Raw genomic sequence first — 17,793 nt, forward strand, 5'->3', positions numbered from 1 at the left:
ACAGAGGCTTCAGCTGATGCCCCACCACATAGATATTTATCCTTACCTCTGCAATTATAATGCTGATGAGCTGCTCGAACCTGCTGAAGGAGACATTCCAGGGCCTCAGTGTGTCCCCTGTGCCGAGCTTCTATTCCACTGCAGTCTTTCCAGTCTATTGAACAAAGGAAATAAACAGAAATGAAACACAAAGGAACAGGAGAAGGTTTTAAAATATTTTCTTGCCTCTGAATTTTCTTGGCTTTAGAGGAGTTTTACATCTGGGAATGCAGGAAAATGGCAGCTGTTTTTAAGTCTGCTGTTGTTACTTGTACAATAAGTTTCCTTTGCCTTGTGCCAGGTAGGTAATTAATCATAATGGTTATTAACAAAGAGCTCACAATCAGTTCCTAGAAGCTCCCATAGTGACTGACTAGACAATGGCTATTTCTCTTTGGTCTCTAATTTTGGTCTCTATTTCTTTTTGGTACTGGAGTGTCTGAGCTTTTCTTAGCCTGTGCTGACGCTCTTGGTACCTGAGATTCCACTACTGCTCCTTCTGTGGTTTGATGGGATACCGGGAGGCCAAATGCCTATTGATCTATATGAAGCCGTCTGTAGAGTAGAGAATGAACATCTTCCTACACTCAGAGCTAGCGCTGTAGCAGAGAATTGTCCTCTGAGTAAAATCACTTCTGAAAATCCACTCCCAGCAGGGGCCTGAACAAAGGCAGTTCCTGCCCTAAAGCCTGCGCTCCACTCAGCACTGCACTTGTGAGGCAAGAACCTGTGGCTTCTGTCCCACATACCTTCAACCTACTGAAGGCTTTGCTTTCACTCCTTTGCTGCTACCTACAATCTCAATCTTGATTTTAACAGTCTTGTTACAAAAGAGGAGGATGAAATTGTGTGTCAGAGAGGTGCTTTTTAATTCCAGACTTGACTGTTTTCATACTTTCATTATAATGAGAAAAAAGTATTGCACCGGTTTTCTGACTCAAAGGCGTGGTGGATCAAGGTATTAAGAGATCTGTCTGCAGGGGAGAAGCATGCTTCCGTCTTGCTGGCGTGGAGGCTGTGGAGCATTCACAGACACCAACAGTTTGCTCACTCACTAAACACAGAGATCTGATTTCTAGTGCAAGTTTGGAGTCAAGCATTTCTTCCAATGGGCTCACTATGTCAGGAATATAAATATATATTTGCTGTCATTTGGTGTAGCAGCTAAAGTAAGCCCCGTGAAAGGGTGGAGAGAGAAGACCTTTGCTCTCCGGATAGCCTGTGGGCAGTTGGAACAGCTGCAGAGTGGCTGTCCTGCATGTTGTACGCTATTGCAGACATCGAGGGCCAGCTGCATTTACAGCTCTGTGTGCGGAGACCAGTTCTTAGGTCTCCTGTGAGCTGTCAAGAGGAGCCAACTGGAACTCACCAGTCTCAAAGTGCTTTGGTGTCATCAAACTGGTAGAGTTTCTAACAACCTTGTGATTTCACTATTCCATTGGTTTCCAAACTTTCTGAGCCTCCAGATTGCTGACTACCTTAAAAATGACACGGAAATCAGACTCGTTTCCCTCACTGTCCATCACCCAGGCTAGTGAGTAAGCCTGGAAATGCTACTTTCTCTGTGGTTTTACAGACCAGCTACACAGCACTGGCCACCACTTTCCAGGCCGTGTCTGTGGGGGGAACTGGAGGGCAGTGGCAAGCATTCACTATCATGCTGCACAAAGGCATCTCCAAGGATGTCACTAACATTAGATACTCTGGGATCAGAATGGATCAAGATCAAGCCCTGAAGCTTAAATTTCTCTGGGTTGTTCATCTTGTTGCCATTACAGACAACTTTGCAAAGTATTAATGTATTCATGTTTAATTTTTAGCTTAGGGACATATTGTGTTATGCAATGCTGGTGTAATTTCAGGTTGCTGCCTTCTTGCCAAGCACAAACCTGGTGGTTTTCAAAACCAGTTGTGGAGGCAGTCACATGAATAAAGAAGCTCTGCCTCCAGTAACTACAGCGGTAAATAGCATCTTGTCTCTCAAGCTAAAGTTCTGATGTTAGTATTAATGAAAGAATTTACATTTAGACTCTGACTGTCTCTCTGTAAAGCTTACGCGTGTGTCGCTAGGGTACTAAATGAAAATACCACATTCTTGCCTGCTCTCTGTATGCAGTGAACTGAGTCTGCTTAATGCTTCTGTGTTCACTGACAAAGAAAACATACATATATAGCCATGAAAAAACTCTTTGCCATAAACTCACAAAATATCCCATATCTATCAAGGGATGCCCCTGCTCTCCTACAGGGAACACCCAAAGAGCTCCTCTGTTACCCTGGCAGCCTTCCAGAGAAACATTGCTCCAGTGTTTGTCCCAGGCAGCTCAGGAGCACTCCCAGGGATGATGATGCTCTCCCTGGTGGGGCTGGGACCTCACTGAGTTCTGAGCAGCTGCACATGACAACATAGCCCTAAAGCCAACAAGGCTTTCTGCTGCTCTAAAGCCCAGAATCCCTGCGACACTGAACATGGGAGCTGAACTTAATTCTCTCTGTAGTTTTTGCGTGGGTGCACTGAAATCTGCAGAAAACCTTCTCTTAACATTCCAAAGTATTGGAACTGGCACATATTGTCTGAAGGTTGCTGACAGTGGATAAGAAATGGACAGGGAAAACAATGCAATCTGCTCAAAGCAAAAGTTCGTCTCATACAAAGCTACTGCCTTTAATGCCACCCATCTTGCCAGGAGTGCCCTGTTCTTGGGGAATATTTAGCTGAATAACTAGCAGCTGCTGTACAAGAGTCTGTTCCTCAGCTGATGCAGTTCTAGAAAATTTATCATTTTCTATTCTTTGAAGAGGAAGAAATTCTTACAAACAACATTATTAATCAACCTAGGAGGGTAGGCAAACACAACCTACTTGAAGGAGAAGCATACGGAGGAGTAGATTTGCGTGAAGGTCCCCATCCTCTCATGTTGTATGCTGAAACATGGACATAATACCTCTGGCCCTGCAAATGGAAACAACTGGAGTGAAAACTATCACCTGACTCATAATCCTGGCTGTAATAACTGGAAAGCAGACCCTTCTAAAGGTGTTTTCCTTGAAAAACAAACAGCTTTCAGCAGCATCAACTGATTCACTATGACAGACAGTACAAAGATTCCAGGACAGGTGATATGCTGAGGGTTATCAGAACATACTAATTCCAACCCACAAACCACAAACTCTTCTACCCAAGCAGAACCCTGGGAACTTGTACGATCAGACTTCAGGAATAAGGACTCCCCTTTTTCCTGTTGTATTTAACTGAGTTTCTCTAACAGCACAGCACTGGAAGAAGCTCTGTTTGGCTTCTAAATGAGTTTTGAATCTAAATGAGTACTCACCGTTCTGAGACCTGTGATTGTGCACCTCAAAGACTCAAGATTATCCAGAATTATTTCACCAACTAAAGGAGAAAAGTCTTCTGAAGAGCTCCATTCCACTAGGAAACAAATAGGAAGAAAAGAATCAAATCAGACATTAGTCAAAGAAAAAATCTAAGTACTTGAATCACTCACAGGTTAATTTTTCTCCTAGCAGTTTCCCAATCCATGTGGATACTAAAAGTCATGTTTAACAATAATGTTCAGCAAAACTTCATACAATAATTAAATTATATCTCTGTGTATGAGAGAGAAAAGCAAAATATTGCTCAAAAGCTTTTCAGGAAAGAATGCTTCAATATACACTGTAATACAAATTACATTCAGTCAGCATTTGTTCTCATTTTAACAATTTCCTTTTAAAGAAAGAGAAGTAGTGGTAAACAGCAGGTAGAGGATATTGACCTGCAAATGCATTTGGCAGTCTGTACCTCCAAAACAAAATGTACTGCTTGGCAACTGGGTTTGCTAAAAGACTGTCCTTTTGGCTCCACAGGTCCCCAAAACTCTCATCACCAAGTCTTGGCTAATTTGTGTAGAAACATCCTCCTTGGACCAGACCCGACACTCACCAGAGTCTCTTTGGTTTCAGTGGGTTCTGGCTCTCTCGTCCATGCCTGATTCTCCTGTGGTCACCAAAATTACAGAGCTCCACAAGGAGACCTGTTAGGTTATATCCACTTATGAAGTGAATTAAGTGGTGCTAGGCTGACACATCCTTCCCAAGGTGTCCCGCAGCTTAAATTATAACATGTACCTTCACCAAAGTGCTCCCATCAACTTGCACAGACGACTCAAATTCCTGCTTAAGAGGTTATGAAATCAGCAGTCCTGCTGTCAGGACTTTTCCTAGTACTTTCAAAAATCAATGTGTGCATAAAATAGTGTCAAACAGGCCATGAAAAACTACTGGATGATTTTAAAAATCATAAATGTAAGTGAGGAACTGATGGGTCCAGGTAGGAAAACAGTCCCTTCCTCTTAAATTGTACTTCAGTAATGACAGGTACCATGATAAGAGGTAAGGTAAATCCTGGAGTCACACCTCTGGGAATTAATGACTCATACCTTTACCTCAAACTTCCAGGAACACCAATCAAAACCATAGTGAAATTAATCTGTTTAATTATTCTACTATAGACTCAGGAAAATCCCACCAGTTTTCTGGATTTACATCAAACAAGAGAATTTACCTGAAAGCCTTCCCTTTAAGATTCACAAAATAGTTTATAGGTACTTTATTTACATATTTATTAGCGTTAGAATTAATAATGTAGACTAGACCAGAAGGCACGGGTATTTTAATTACATCATATGGAATTTTCATCTTCTAGCTGCATCATAATGATATTTTGATGTTAAAAGAAAAAGGCTTCAAAGAATTTCTTGCTCAGTGTATACAACATTCAACTGCCAACACATTTTTCTAAAACAGGCAAGTATCACAGCACAACTCACTTTTCCTTTCTCTCCTAATTGCTCCTTTTCTGTGATTGCAGTTTCTGAATGCACAGCATGTTCTGCAACATTTTTGTATTTACTGCAGTGAAAAGGATATTGGGATTGCCTGTTGTCTTTGAACTTTTCCAGTGTATATTTTCTAGCTTTCCATGGGTTTTAAATAGCTAATTACTGACACATTTAGTGGAAGTTATGCCTGTACATTAGTATGAAAAAGTAGAGACTGTTACGGTACTGTATTGTAGGTTTTGTTGACAACTTGATTATAGGAACACTTATAAGTGCCATTGAACTTGATGGCCTGTCAGAGCTTCCTTTGTGAACCATGATTTTCAGAGGTTGTTGCTCCGCAGTATTAAATCACTGGGGACATGGTTGATGTGCTGCAGACTTAGAGGTGCTGTCTGTTTTCCAGAAGGATAAGTTGAAGAAATCCTGTTTGAACTGCTGAACATGTTATGGACAGTCTTACAGTCACTTTGGATGCGACTTTTCTCTTCAAATAAAGCAAGATAGTGTCACTCAGGACAGATCCTGCCAACAAATCCTGTCTTCATTAAAATCCCCAAGCAGGACAGACTGTGCTTCTCAGCGTGAGGGGCAGGGGTAGGGTTGTGGTTTAGGCAGCACAAAACAAAAGCCAAGCATGAAATAAGCAGCTTTAAGATGCTTCTGAGCTTTCAACATTTTCAGCTGTTCTGTGGACTGGAGAGAGACCAAACATAAACTGGTAGGTCAAGAGGTGTATTTAAATTTGGGTAGCTCAGACAGATAAACATTGCAGCCCTGTTCTTGATGTGGGTCTCCTTCTCAACCCTTCCATCTGTACTCTGGCATTTAGAAAAGTGCTCCTAATATTTAGAGATCCTAACATGCTGACTGAAGAGGAACTTATTACCTTCATCTAAACACAATTGCGACCCTACATCTTTGCAAGCACAGGAACGTCACAATATAGTATTGTCACTGGCAACAGTTTGTTCTCAGAAACAATCAAGGACCATCGAGTTCAGTGAGAGAAGCTGTTACCAAGAGGAGAAAAGGTTGACGTTGCCTTTAAAGCTGTCTCAGAAAATGGTTGGGGAAGTGGGTTTTGGAATAATAAATCACAACTTTGCTCTGGCGTTCTAGGACAAGCTGCTACCCCAGCTCACATTGCAAGGAAACCCCACATGCAGGACAAACACCCTCATCTGCTTGCTGGGTGACACAGTGATCTCCCAGTCCCTTGAAGTCATTAAAGGGAGTGACCAAGTCACCTAGTCCTTCCGTGAGATACTGAGGAACAGTCTGATCCCCTGGACCAGCTGAGCCTTTGTGGGCTGCCAGGCTGAGGTGCAGCTTTGCTTCTCATCGCACAGCCAAGTTATACCAGGGTTTTACACCTTTCTTAGCTGCCCCCGTGGTGATGGACATCCATGAAACCGAGAAGACAGGAATATGATATTAGCTCGTGGATGAGGTTATGGTTATTGTTATGATTAAGAACGCCCCATTTAAAGGATATTTACCTAGCAAGATGGGGTATGCAAAATTACTCCAAATTCAATTTTCAAATATATACATTTAAAAATCTCACTTTTGGAACCCCCCCCCCCCCCCAGCTCCGCAGTTTCAATAAAAATTCCAATAACTGAAAAATAAATATTTTTTGAACAGCTGTGTTGGAACAGTGCCTTCTTTTTTCCCCTTGTTTCAAAGTACTACTGAAAACATATCAACAGGATACACTGCAGCATTGCTGGTTTTGACAGAATGTCATTCTCTGACTCATGGCATCTGTCAGAAAGAAAGTAAAAAGATTTTGGAATGTTTTGATTACTTTTGATTTCAACAAACTTTTCTCCTTGATGATTTTACTGATACAAGTGAGAAAGGGAGGACATGATATAATTTTAAAGAAATGTAAATCAGCTTTAGTCATTTATTACTTATTAAGTTTATATCTCCTGTTATATTTTCCAGATTGCAGCTTTCTACCATATGGTTGTCTAAAAATAATACATAATAGTCTACTATACTCATTCATTGGGTTTTAAGCCTTTTAGAAAGACGTGAATATCAGTGTCCCTGTTTTATAGGTGGGAAATTGAAGGCAAGGAGAGGTAGAGGATCTTGACCACTCAGCAGGTCCCAAAATAACAAGGGACAAACTCCTGTGACCTATATTGGATCTATTTGGTCAGTGTTCTTTGCACTTTCTGGCTATGTCAGATACCTCTTTCTGGTACCAACACCAAGCTGCACAGCCACAATCTTACTCGTGTGATTAATCGGGATCTAAAAATTATGTAACTTTGTGCAGAAGCAACCCATCAGGAAGATTTTGCTAAATCTTTGCCTTCTTCCAGAGAGAGAGAGAGATGGGAGAGACTGCTCTGGTAGTAAACAGAAAATACCAACCCTTTGTAACTCTAAAGTATGTGGGACTTTAAGAAAGAAGAAAAGACTTGCTAAACTCAGCACTTTAAAAGCTGAATATAAAAATGCTCAGGTATAAAAATCTGAAGATGAAGAAGGTCCTTTATAAGAGCCCAGGAACAAGAGCTGGTCTTGTAGACTGAACCAACTGTGCTGTAAAGGACCTGAAAGCTGTTGGGTGAATTAAGGATGGAGCATGTTCCAGTCCTGTTCTGAACACCCCAAAGGCCTGCTTTGTCGTGAACGCTGAATGTCTTCGCTGTTGCGGCTTTCCATCTGACACTTCACGTTATGTCAGAGCAGGGTTTTTTTCTGTGTTTAATATATTGGTGACTATGTGTTTTAATGAAGGTGCCCTGTATTCCAGAGCTAGCAAATGCACGATGTGTTGCTGCGGTCGCCAAGATAAGTAGTAATTTTTAAATAAACAGCAGTATAAACAGTTACATAAAACTCATGTAAATTGCTGGCACATAATTTTAGACTGGCTTAAGTTATGTAACCTACTTGTGGCCAAGGGTGGGGTTTTTTTTAATACTCAATTCATGCACTTTAAAATCAAGGGAGAAACTTATTTTCACCTGTTTCTGTTCCACTCGCTATCTTTCTGGTATACTGAGCACACCTCAAACAGCTTATCAGAGAGAGTGACAGACAAAGAGACAAAGAGGAGGAACAAAACACCTCCTGGATTCATTCAGGGAAACACCCTCTCCTGAGTCAAGTAAATAGCCCAAGCCACAGCAGAATTTGTCACTTCTCTTGGCATTCGGTTTTGCTTGCACTTAAATTACTCACAGAATTACTGAGTAGATTAATTACACTGAGGGACATGAGTTCTTTTGCTAAGTCAATGGGTTTTACCGAATAGTGCACCGAGCTGGGATTCTGGGTTTATTCTTGCATTTGCTATGGACTTGCTGTGTGACCCTGGGCAAAGCCTTGTGCCACAATGGCTTTTAACCCAGGCATCATCAGCAAATATTCTCACTCCTTCCCCTCCTCCCCATGCCCAGGGTCTGGGCTGAAGGTCTCTGTCATCTTAGCTTGTGATTCCAAGGGCCTCCAAACAAATAATTACATTGTTCAATAGCTTCCTTTGAAACGGAAAACTGAAACTGAATCACAAACCAGTTCACACGGTCTTTTGCGGCCTGCTGATCTTTATGAAATAGTTTTAATAATTTACACTCATAATGTCTTAGCAGCTTGATTTAAGGATATTGAACGGTGCCGTTCATGTGAATAAAATCAGGATGAAGTACCTAAATAAATATTTCACACAAGTGAAGAAAATCGAACGCTAGCAGGAATCAGTTTGTTTGTGTAGACAGCATCACCAGCTCTGATGGAGAATATTGTTTGCAGTACTTGGTCAGCTCCTCCTGGCTTCCTTGAACTGTTCTTTCCAGCCTGAATTAAGATGGCAACCCATTTTTTGCAGATTTGGGTTCAGGCTCTATTCATGCCTCTCTCTTATTTGGAAAATCTTCAGAGAATCATAGGAAAAAAGCAAGGCTGTAAGGAGTTCTGACAGAGATCCCAGCATGGTGCTTCCATTAGGAAAACCCAAATGTTTGGCACTGAGGAGTTTGCATTCCTTCCCATAGATTTGGCTTTTTGGGTGAAGGGTACAACCCACCCTTAAATGCACCTTAACTTAGAGCATCTGGGGTTGGTTGCATTCTGCTTGATGAGAGCATAGACAGGGACAATATGATCCGAGTGGCAGCATTTACAAAAGGGACAGGTGAACTTTTCGTTTGTTTGTTCAGGGACTCTAACTGGGATTTACTGCACTGCCTGAGGGACTTGGGCATATTGCTGTGCAAACACAGAAGGTAAAACAGTGTAGTCATGGCTTGCGACTAGGATTTCAAGGAAATACTAAAATTAAAACCTGAGCTCCTAACTGCTTCTAAATACGAGTGCCTGTTATTTTGGATATTACCTATTGTTTCAGTTAAATTTATTCAAGGCTCTCTGCTCCGGGTCAGTAGAAACATCAGTAAGGATTAAGAGGAATGAAAAAGATGCAAACAAGCAGCACTGTGTCCACCTCCAGTAAAACCAGCACTGCTATGTTCTAATGTGAAAGAGCAATGGATGGATTTCAGGTCCTCTCATCACAACAGTCAGAACACTGAGCATTCCTAGAGAGCACATCTTCATTTGAAACTTCCACGGCTCTAAATCTTCATGACATCTGTTTCAGAGAATTTTTTAATAATCAAATCCTTTATTTGCAGTAAAGCTTCTTCCCAAACAGCTGTGGGCTCCTTTACCTTTTATGCCTGCCAACAATAACCGAGGGTGTTAAATAACCTTTCTTGTGGTCCTGCTTCTGGACATTCCTTTGACCAAGGCCAGAACACTCAATTTTGTGTCTGAGTGTTTAGGGGAAACATTATGACAGCAGCCTGGCTGCCAGAAACACATCTGCTTGGTCACGGTTTCACTTGTTCATCTTAGAGAAAATCTGTGTATCTATGAGCTGGAAGCTACAACTCTTAGCCATTTGCAAATAATTTTTAACAATGCTTATTAATTTTAGTAATTCAAAGTAAACATAAAAGGTAAAGCAATGTCTAAAATTCGTCCTCATCATGATATGAGCCTTTTTTCTCAGACTCCAAAGACAGACAAAACCAGCGCCTAACAAAACCTGGGTTTTCTCATAGCCATTCATCTTGAGCTGCTGTTCAAAATCCTTATAAAAAATAAAGAAGGAAAAAAGAATGGTTGAATTGAGGGTCTGATAAACTGCATTAGTTAATTATACCATCACTTAATACGTGACCCATGTTCAAAGGTAGTTTTAGCAAACTTAAAAAATAGAAGTTCTTAGAGTTTGTGTGAAGTCCTACGCATACTTACAGACATTGACAGGGCCTAGAAATAGCAAGGTTTGTTTTAACATTTATACATTTCTGTGCTTGCTAAGCATAAAAATAGAAGGCAAATTGCACAGTCCTCTGAGCTACCAAAATGTAATGTGCAAATAAAGTGCCCAGGAGACCTAATAAAATGCCATAAATGAACTACTGTAAAAAATATCAGACCGTGCCTATTCAGCAGGATAAATTCAAATGTCTTACAAAGAAATGTATTCTCTTTCCTTTTTATGGAGTAAGAACTGTTTTGGGGAAAGAAAGAATGAGTTTCAGAATATACAAAGAAACTTTGAATAATAAGTGAAAAGGGTTTCAAGATCAAGTTGAATGCAGAATGCGGCTTAATTCCACTGTAAACTGGAACAGGAACAAGCAGTGATGTAGCATCTACTGTAGAAAGATGCATAAATATTAATAATAAAGCACCAGGTTTTCATACCTAAGATTCACTTGTAAAAGCATTTACTGCCATAAGCAGGGTCCTTCCAGAAATCAAGAAAACACAGGCTTGCTGTTTTCTATTCTGACACTGCTGTGTGAACAGTTAGTGGCCACCAGAGCTGGAGATGCTGTAGATATCTGTACGTGGGTCTTTGTGGAAGCTTTGTCTATTAGAGTAACCAACTCTATCTGGGGCCAAACCCACAGGGCAATACTGGAAACATCACTGCAGGGAGCCTGTTATGGAACCTATCCAAACTCGACCACACGTGGCAAGTCAACGGCTAATAGACAAATCCGATTACAAAACACAGAGTATATGCTGTTTACATGTGTGCACAGGAACAAGCAGAAGCCCACATGAAATGAAATTATTATTTGATCATGAAAGAATTACCCCTGAGAGGAAAACATGCCAAATCACACAGAGTTTGCAGGTAGCTTTTGTAAAATCTTTGAGGATTTCACACTGAAATTTTCCATGAAAAGATTCATTGACACAGTGAGATGTTAACCAGGAATTGCAAACACAGGTATTTCCTGAGCTACAGACCATATACAGGCCCAGCCTGGCAGGTTCTCATCCCGTGATCATAGGTGTTCACCCTTGATGAAAAGGCAGTTCCCTTCATCCCATAGTTGAGAGTTCCAGTGATAACAATAAATTGCACCATACACTCCTGGAGAAAAGTACATACCTATAACCAACCCTTGTCATGCACCATGCGATAGCTCCTGCATGCCTAGCTGGGACAGAACCAGTGAATTAAAGACAAATTTAATTATTCTCATGCAAGAAATTCTGAAATGAACCAAAAATTCTGCTTGAAAGAAGAGAGTTGGGAGTGACACTTTGTCAAAATCTAAGCTTATCTAAGTTAGTGTGGTTTTTCTTTTTGAAGAGCTACACTGATAGAAAATAAATAATCTCCTCTCCAACAGAAATCCTAGAAGGCAGATGGGAAGTCCTGACAAACATGGTGACACCTGACAAAAAAAGGTGACAAAGGCTAAAGTGGCGTCATCAGCTTAGCATCACTATCTGGAAAATAACTTGGCACCCAAGTCCACAGCTCCATCCAAACAGAGGGAAGATCAGCTCTCTTTGCTACATCAAATATGGCTCAGATTTTTTTCTGTCTTCCTCGCTCTTCAAATATAAATATTTCCAGGCTCTTAAATAAATTAGCTCAACTTTGGTTATACAAGCTGTTTCATTTTTTCTCCAAAAGGGGATAAAGGTGTTTGTTTAAAAAATGTAAATAAAATATAAACAGAAATTTTCCATTACACAGTGATGTTTTCCAGTAAGTAATGATCAGTGCTGTTTCCATTTTTCTTCCATATCCAATGGTGCCTATTTGGATTAAGGTGCTGCTGGGATTTTTTACACCATGGTAGTTACAGCAGTGTAGCCCTAGAATAAAACCACACCATGCGGTAGCGATATGACAGGGTAAGCAGAAGGCTTACTCTGTGGCAAGGTATTTTGTGTGTTGTGGAACATTTTGATTGTGTTTGCAAAGATGTAAAACTAAAGCATGTCTGAAGTACTTCCAGGATGGGATATGAAGTTTTGCTTTAGGGCACGATTAGCCAAAGGCAGGGGTTTTGTTCTCAATATTACAGCGATGCTTCACATCATTCCTAAAACTGGCTGGGGTAAGGTGTCTCTGGCTTTGAATCTTTCTCTAGCATGGAGCAGATTATTACTATTATTTTTGATTTATGTCATGCCTGTCTGCTTCCAGCCTCAAAACACTTTACTAAGTTACAATATACATAGGAATCATTTCGCGTCAGCCACCACCATGCTGTAGCCTTCTCTGGAGGGAAACTGAAGGGACCCATTAGGATGGTGCCTGCAACATTAAACAACAGTCCAGGAGAGGAAGCAGAGAATACTCTGGCTCCTGAAAGCAAGGGCTCAACAGAATGCAGTCACTGAGCTGCCATCCAGCTGGGACACCAAAGTCAATACCCATTCACCGTGTGTGGTTAAAATTAAATCTCCTAATGAAGTGAGATGGTTTTAGTGGTTGGAGAGTGAGTGCAAAGTATTATTCTCCTGTATTATTATTTGTAAGTTATACAGCTAACAAGGGAAAAGATCACACACAGGAAAACAGCAGACAGTTAGGTAACGTTCCAAGTCCAGTTTCTAAATGACATTTTGGCAAATAAAGCTCTGGAAAAAATATGTTTTAAAAAAAGATGACATAGAAAAAAAGGAATTGGCAGTTTCTCAACGGTTTTAGGGACCTAAACTAAACCAAACAGAAGTGATGTCAATACTTACTGTCTGCAGTTCAGGTCCGGAGAAAAGAACACTATTAGCTTCTGTTAATGAGCAGGTATTCCCTAAACACTGCTGCAATGGCTCCTGAATTTTATTTTGCTTAGAAACATAAATGGTAAAGTATTGAAGGAAAACCCTCTAATAACCTATTTTTGTTCCTGAATTAGCAAAATGCTTAGATGGTTTTCTGGATGGGAGGTTTATATATCTGACTGAAAAGATCCTCAGACAATGTTATCAAGCTCTCCTTTCAGGGCCAGTAATTGCTAGCTGGTTCTAATCATTCTTGCGAGTGATCATTTGAAAGGTTCGCTTTATGACCCCTCAAACCGGCACAAAGAATCTCACTCAATAATGTAATAAACAATTCTACAACCAGTGCTTAATTAATTCCCGAAAGTCACCAAAAGGAGCTATTAATGATCTCTCTTTTTATCTAACCATAAATATGCAAGTCTCTTGGGGTAAAGGATTTAAAAAGAACATTCTGGCAAAACTAACTGTCAACTTGATAAAGCGCAAAATGATCACCAGTGAGGGCAATTCAAAGTACGACAGCAACGCTACCCAGTCTGATTAGAAAGTTGGGTCTTGTTGGATTAAATTTCTCTGAATATTGTGCTTACCAAAAAGACAGGATTGACACAGTGCAAACCAGACTCAACTCAAATGAATTCACAAGAAAAATACTACAGATTTTAGAAAATTATTTTTTAAAATCAATTCTGTTTGGGAATTTGCTTTACTGTGAAAATATCAACAATCATAATTAGAGTGTGGACAACATTTTGAGATTGTTTAAAATATGCGTATTACAAACAGAAGGCTGATATTTTCAAAAGAACTTTAGGAGCCTAAGTATCATTTTCACAAGTAAATCAGGTATTAGGAAGCCCTTGAATAAAATTTAGTTTGATGGCAACCCAACTCATTGCTGAAAATGAGGTTTAGGCTTTGATGTTTTTGAAAATCACAATTCTACACCGCACAGCTGACAGTGTAATGCAGTGATTTGCCCTTCTGCTGCAGCTGTCAGGAATGGAATCACTTTGATGGTTTTAGTGATGTCTTAGAGATTGTTCTTTTTTTCTTTTAACTCTAAAAAGAAATTTTACTGGACATACCCAGTGATGACTGGAATCTCTGACCAGAAGCAGGGAAGGAATAAAAGAGGGAATCTGCCTTTCCCAAAATAAACTCATGCAGTCTTTTGGGTACTTGTACTTGATGCCGGAGGAGCCTATGCACCCACATGTTCCACCTTCAGAAGACCTCCATGAGCTATTGGACCCCTAATGGATTGGGACTTTCTGAATCTCTCCTGTTGAAGCAATCCACATGACACCCACATACAAAACAGACTGCCCCTCAACACGGCTGTTACGGTTCTTGCTATGTGCATGGAAATCCAAGGTTCGTGTACCTCTTCAATGAGTTTTTAATTATTAATACAAAGAAACAAGCACAACAGGAAGCATTAAGAGAAACACAGTGGGGAATGGTGTGGACTTTCAGGCTCCCCATTCCTTTGTCCCTGGGAAAAGAAAGTCTTAGATCTTCAGGATGGTGATTTGCAGTCCCTTGACCTGTGGAAGGACTCAGGCTCGCACTGGAAGATGGAAGCTGTGGATTGCTGCACTCAACACTGAAGAACTTAGTGTTCCAAATGTTTTGGGAAAAAAACTTTGAAGTTTCTTTAAACAGGAAATTTTGAAATTTCACATTTTTGTTTTAATCTTCAAGAAAACTTTTTCTTTTTTTTTTTATGTTGGAATTTCCTGCGGAACATAAGTTCTGTTTTAAAACCATTCCTATTCAACAGCACTATTCAGATGGAAGCATTTTCCTATTCATTCCACTTTGCAGCTAACTGGTGCCACCTCAAATGTATGGCTCTTCCAAGAATGATGTGGCAGCCCTGGAATAACTAATTAGTTGGGATGTATGATGCCTCTGCAAAAAGTTTCAGCTTCCAGAGGCATTCCTTTAAGGAATGGTGGTGTGGGTTTGGCATTTGTAAGGATACACATCGTTTTAGGAGCCCACAGGCACCAAAAGTTAGCTTGTGTTTTATAACTGCTCATCTCAACCCAGTCATTGAGCTGATGTCCTAACCACAGTGAGTCAAGCAAACTTCTTCAAAGCGCTCATGGAGAAAGCTTTTGGCTAATTTATTTTAATTTTTTAATAAAATTTTTGTCTTTGGGGGATCTTTTAAGAAAATTCCACTTTTACAGCTGTTAACTGGGAAAATAATTACGTTCAAACATTACTAGCATTGTAACATAATGTCTTGTAGATAAAGACCTTTGTCACCTAACCCTCACATTTTTGTACATTGTTAAGGTAAATGAAAGATGTCTCAATCCCGTACCTTTGTACTTGGTCACCACAGCTGAGTTGACACTCAGAGGTTCTTGGAAGGTGACAGTGAGTGATGTACTGCTTGTTACCATGAGACAGACATTGGTTGGCGCCTCAGGGGCTCCTGGGAGAGAAGAGAAAACATCAGCTCTTCAGCACAACAAATCCTATTCAAACAATGTTTCTGACTCTTCAAAGAACCCACTGAAAATCACCCTGCAATTGTGAGCTTTGGGTTGTAGGTGTTTGTGTTCTCTGCCTTTTGAGCATTTTAATTAGTGGCCCTGCTAACAATATCCTGCAGACACCATTTGTTTCTATCATGGTTTTTGGCTCCTTTTGGTTAAAAATATCTTCCTGCATATACATAACCCAATAAAACAGATTCATGCTAATTATGTCAATGAAAAGCCCCTATAAATCTCTTGGGGAAGGTAGGAGGAGAAAGAAAGGACAAAACCACAAAGAGCTAATTAAACCTTTATGGTTTCACTAACAAACTCAAATTTATCAAATAACAGAAAACATTTTTACATTCTTGTGATTCAGAAGTTGCACATTCCATGGATGTTTCAGTGCAGTGGTTCTAAAACACAGTGGGCAGTTGAGGCCTAACATTTTGCTTTTTAAAACCTCCTTAATTAACAGAAAATCAGACTCAAATCAGGAATCAAGCACAAAATGTCATGACTTACTGCTAGGTTTGATTAAAGAAATCACTATGTTAGTTTACAATAGTGATGTATTTTCTCTATTTAGTATCTAATAGAGGGAGCACCTCATCTGTCTTGAAGATGTAATCCTAGAATACAATAAATTTGAGACAATTATTTGTGAGTATGTTTATATAAAGATGGTTTTAAAAATTTTAATGGCAACGATTGTATTACATTGAAAAGGAAACAGCTAAAAGATCTACATGTGAAACAATTTAGCCCTGTTTACTCCCTCCCATGGGCCCAAATTCACTTTTTCTTTGGGAACAGAGTTGCTTAAAGAGCTGTTTAAAGTGACCCAATCTGGGACTACACTTATGAAATGTTATATGTAGATGCCAAAAATAAGATTAAGTTTTTATAATTTTTATATGTAAAATGGAATTCCATTGTCAGATCAAATGTTTAGAACAACTCCATTCTTCTAAAATAGAATTTATTTTTTTTAAAAGTCAAATTACAACAGAAAAAAGGCCAATGTCCCCATCTCTCTTCCTCCCTATTCATATATTCTTTTCTAATCACCCAATTCTGAACACATCAAATGAGATCCATGAGAAATAGGCAGGACAGAATCATTAGATTCTGAACCAAGAGTTTGGAGGTCTCATCAATTTTATTCAGCCCACTGGTAGAGGAGCAATGTGCTTCTTGCTCTCAGATATTTGGTCCCCTACTGTTCTAGCAGCAATTTCCTTCTCTCTCTTGGGAAGGCCATTCAGTCATACACCTCAGTTTTTCCATTTGTCTAACATTCATCTTCTTCCCAGCAGTGCTGCGAGGATCAGCTGATGAGAACCCCTTTGCTCAAAACAGACAGCGTTCTCAGTCAGAGAGTTCTGTCTTGAATTTTGCGACTACTTCCTTCTACTTACTAGCATGCTCGTAGCCTGCCTTCATGCGCTTGTAGAGCCTGTATCTCCATTCCCATGCTTTCAGTTGCTTCTCTTTTTCTGTGCTGTCTGTACCAAGGCCTTCGTTCATCACTTGTGCGGATAATTTGGTAACTCGCTGCTGCGCTTCCTGGACCAAGGTACTCAGATGCGCTGACCTGCTTTCCATGTTAATAACTACCAAGAAAAGGGAAAAATAAGTAATTATTTGATGGACATATGTGACAAAACTCTGGCCTTATGTGTTTTGGTATGACACATGTAAGGTCAAATTCTTGAACACTCTGCCTTCCAGCAGTTCTCTCGTCATCAGGTGGATTAGAGCATGCCAGTTTAAACAGTTTAAGTACTTGGCCACATAAATGGGATCAATGACATGAATAAATTGAACAGATTTTATCTTTGATGTTTTCATATGCCTAAAAATGTCTTAATTTGACTGAAATCACATATAATTTTAAATTGGTGGAATATTAAAACCAAGCTAAAACAATAAAGCATTTGGTTTCTATCCAATCCCTACTTTGGCACCTGCTATTTTTGCAGAAGCGCTCTAAGATGGCCTTGGTTTGAAAGGCCCCTGTTTACTGAAAACAGTGGCATGGCATAAGCAGCTACTCTGAGTGGGAATTGCTACTCAGGCACCTCCAAGCTCTTCCTTTCCCTAAGGTTTTTACTGGAGCAGCATGGCTCTTGCACAGGATACTCCGGTCATTCCTTTGCATAAGCCAAGAACAGGAGACATTTCTGAAAACATCAAACTGTGCCATGTAAAGTACCGGGACTCTGACAGGTTTTTGACATCCAAACATCACATGAGCCAAGATGTCTGTGCATATGCATGTGTTATTCCAGAACTGGAGACACAGGATTATGGGACAAATCAGATTGGAA

General features: G+C 40.0%; 2 protein-coding genes across 2 annotated transcripts in view; one reads left to right on the forward strand and one right to left on the reverse strand.

Annotated features, from left to right (window-relative positions):
* MMD (monocyte to macrophage differentiation associated) overlaps window positions 1–17,793 on the forward strand; it is a 372,596-nt gene that overhangs the window by 160,300 nt on the left and 194,503 nt on the right. The gene's annotated exons all lie outside the window — the stretch shown is intronic.
* The window catches only part of ANKFN1 (ankyrin repeat and fibronectin type III domain containing 1), a 95,937-nt gene that overhangs the window by 26,521 nt on the left and 51,623 nt on the right, over window positions 1–17,793 (reverse strand). Inside the window, exons 5-9 of the mRNA XM_069872431.1 lie at window positions 16,882–17,076; window positions 15,301–15,414; window positions 3,372–3,469; window positions 2,902–2,992; window positions 47–154 (exon numbers count right to left, since the gene is read on the reverse strand). Coding sequence (XP_069728532.1) covers window positions 47–154; window positions 2,902–2,992; window positions 3,372–3,469; window positions 15,301–15,414; window positions 16,882–17,076 — 606 coding nt within the window. The remainder of the gene's footprint in view (window positions 1–46; window positions 155–2,901; window positions 2,993–3,371; window positions 3,470–15,300; window positions 15,415–16,881; window positions 17,077–17,793) is intronic.

The sequence above is a fragment of the Phaenicophaeus curvirostris genome, chromosome 19 (assembly GCF_032191515.1).
Source record: "Phaenicophaeus curvirostris isolate KB17595 chromosome 19, BPBGC_Pcur_1.0, whole genome shotgun sequence".
Classification (NCBI taxonomy): domain Eukaryota; kingdom Metazoa; phylum Chordata; class Aves; order Cuculiformes; family Cuculidae; genus Phaenicophaeus; species Phaenicophaeus curvirostris.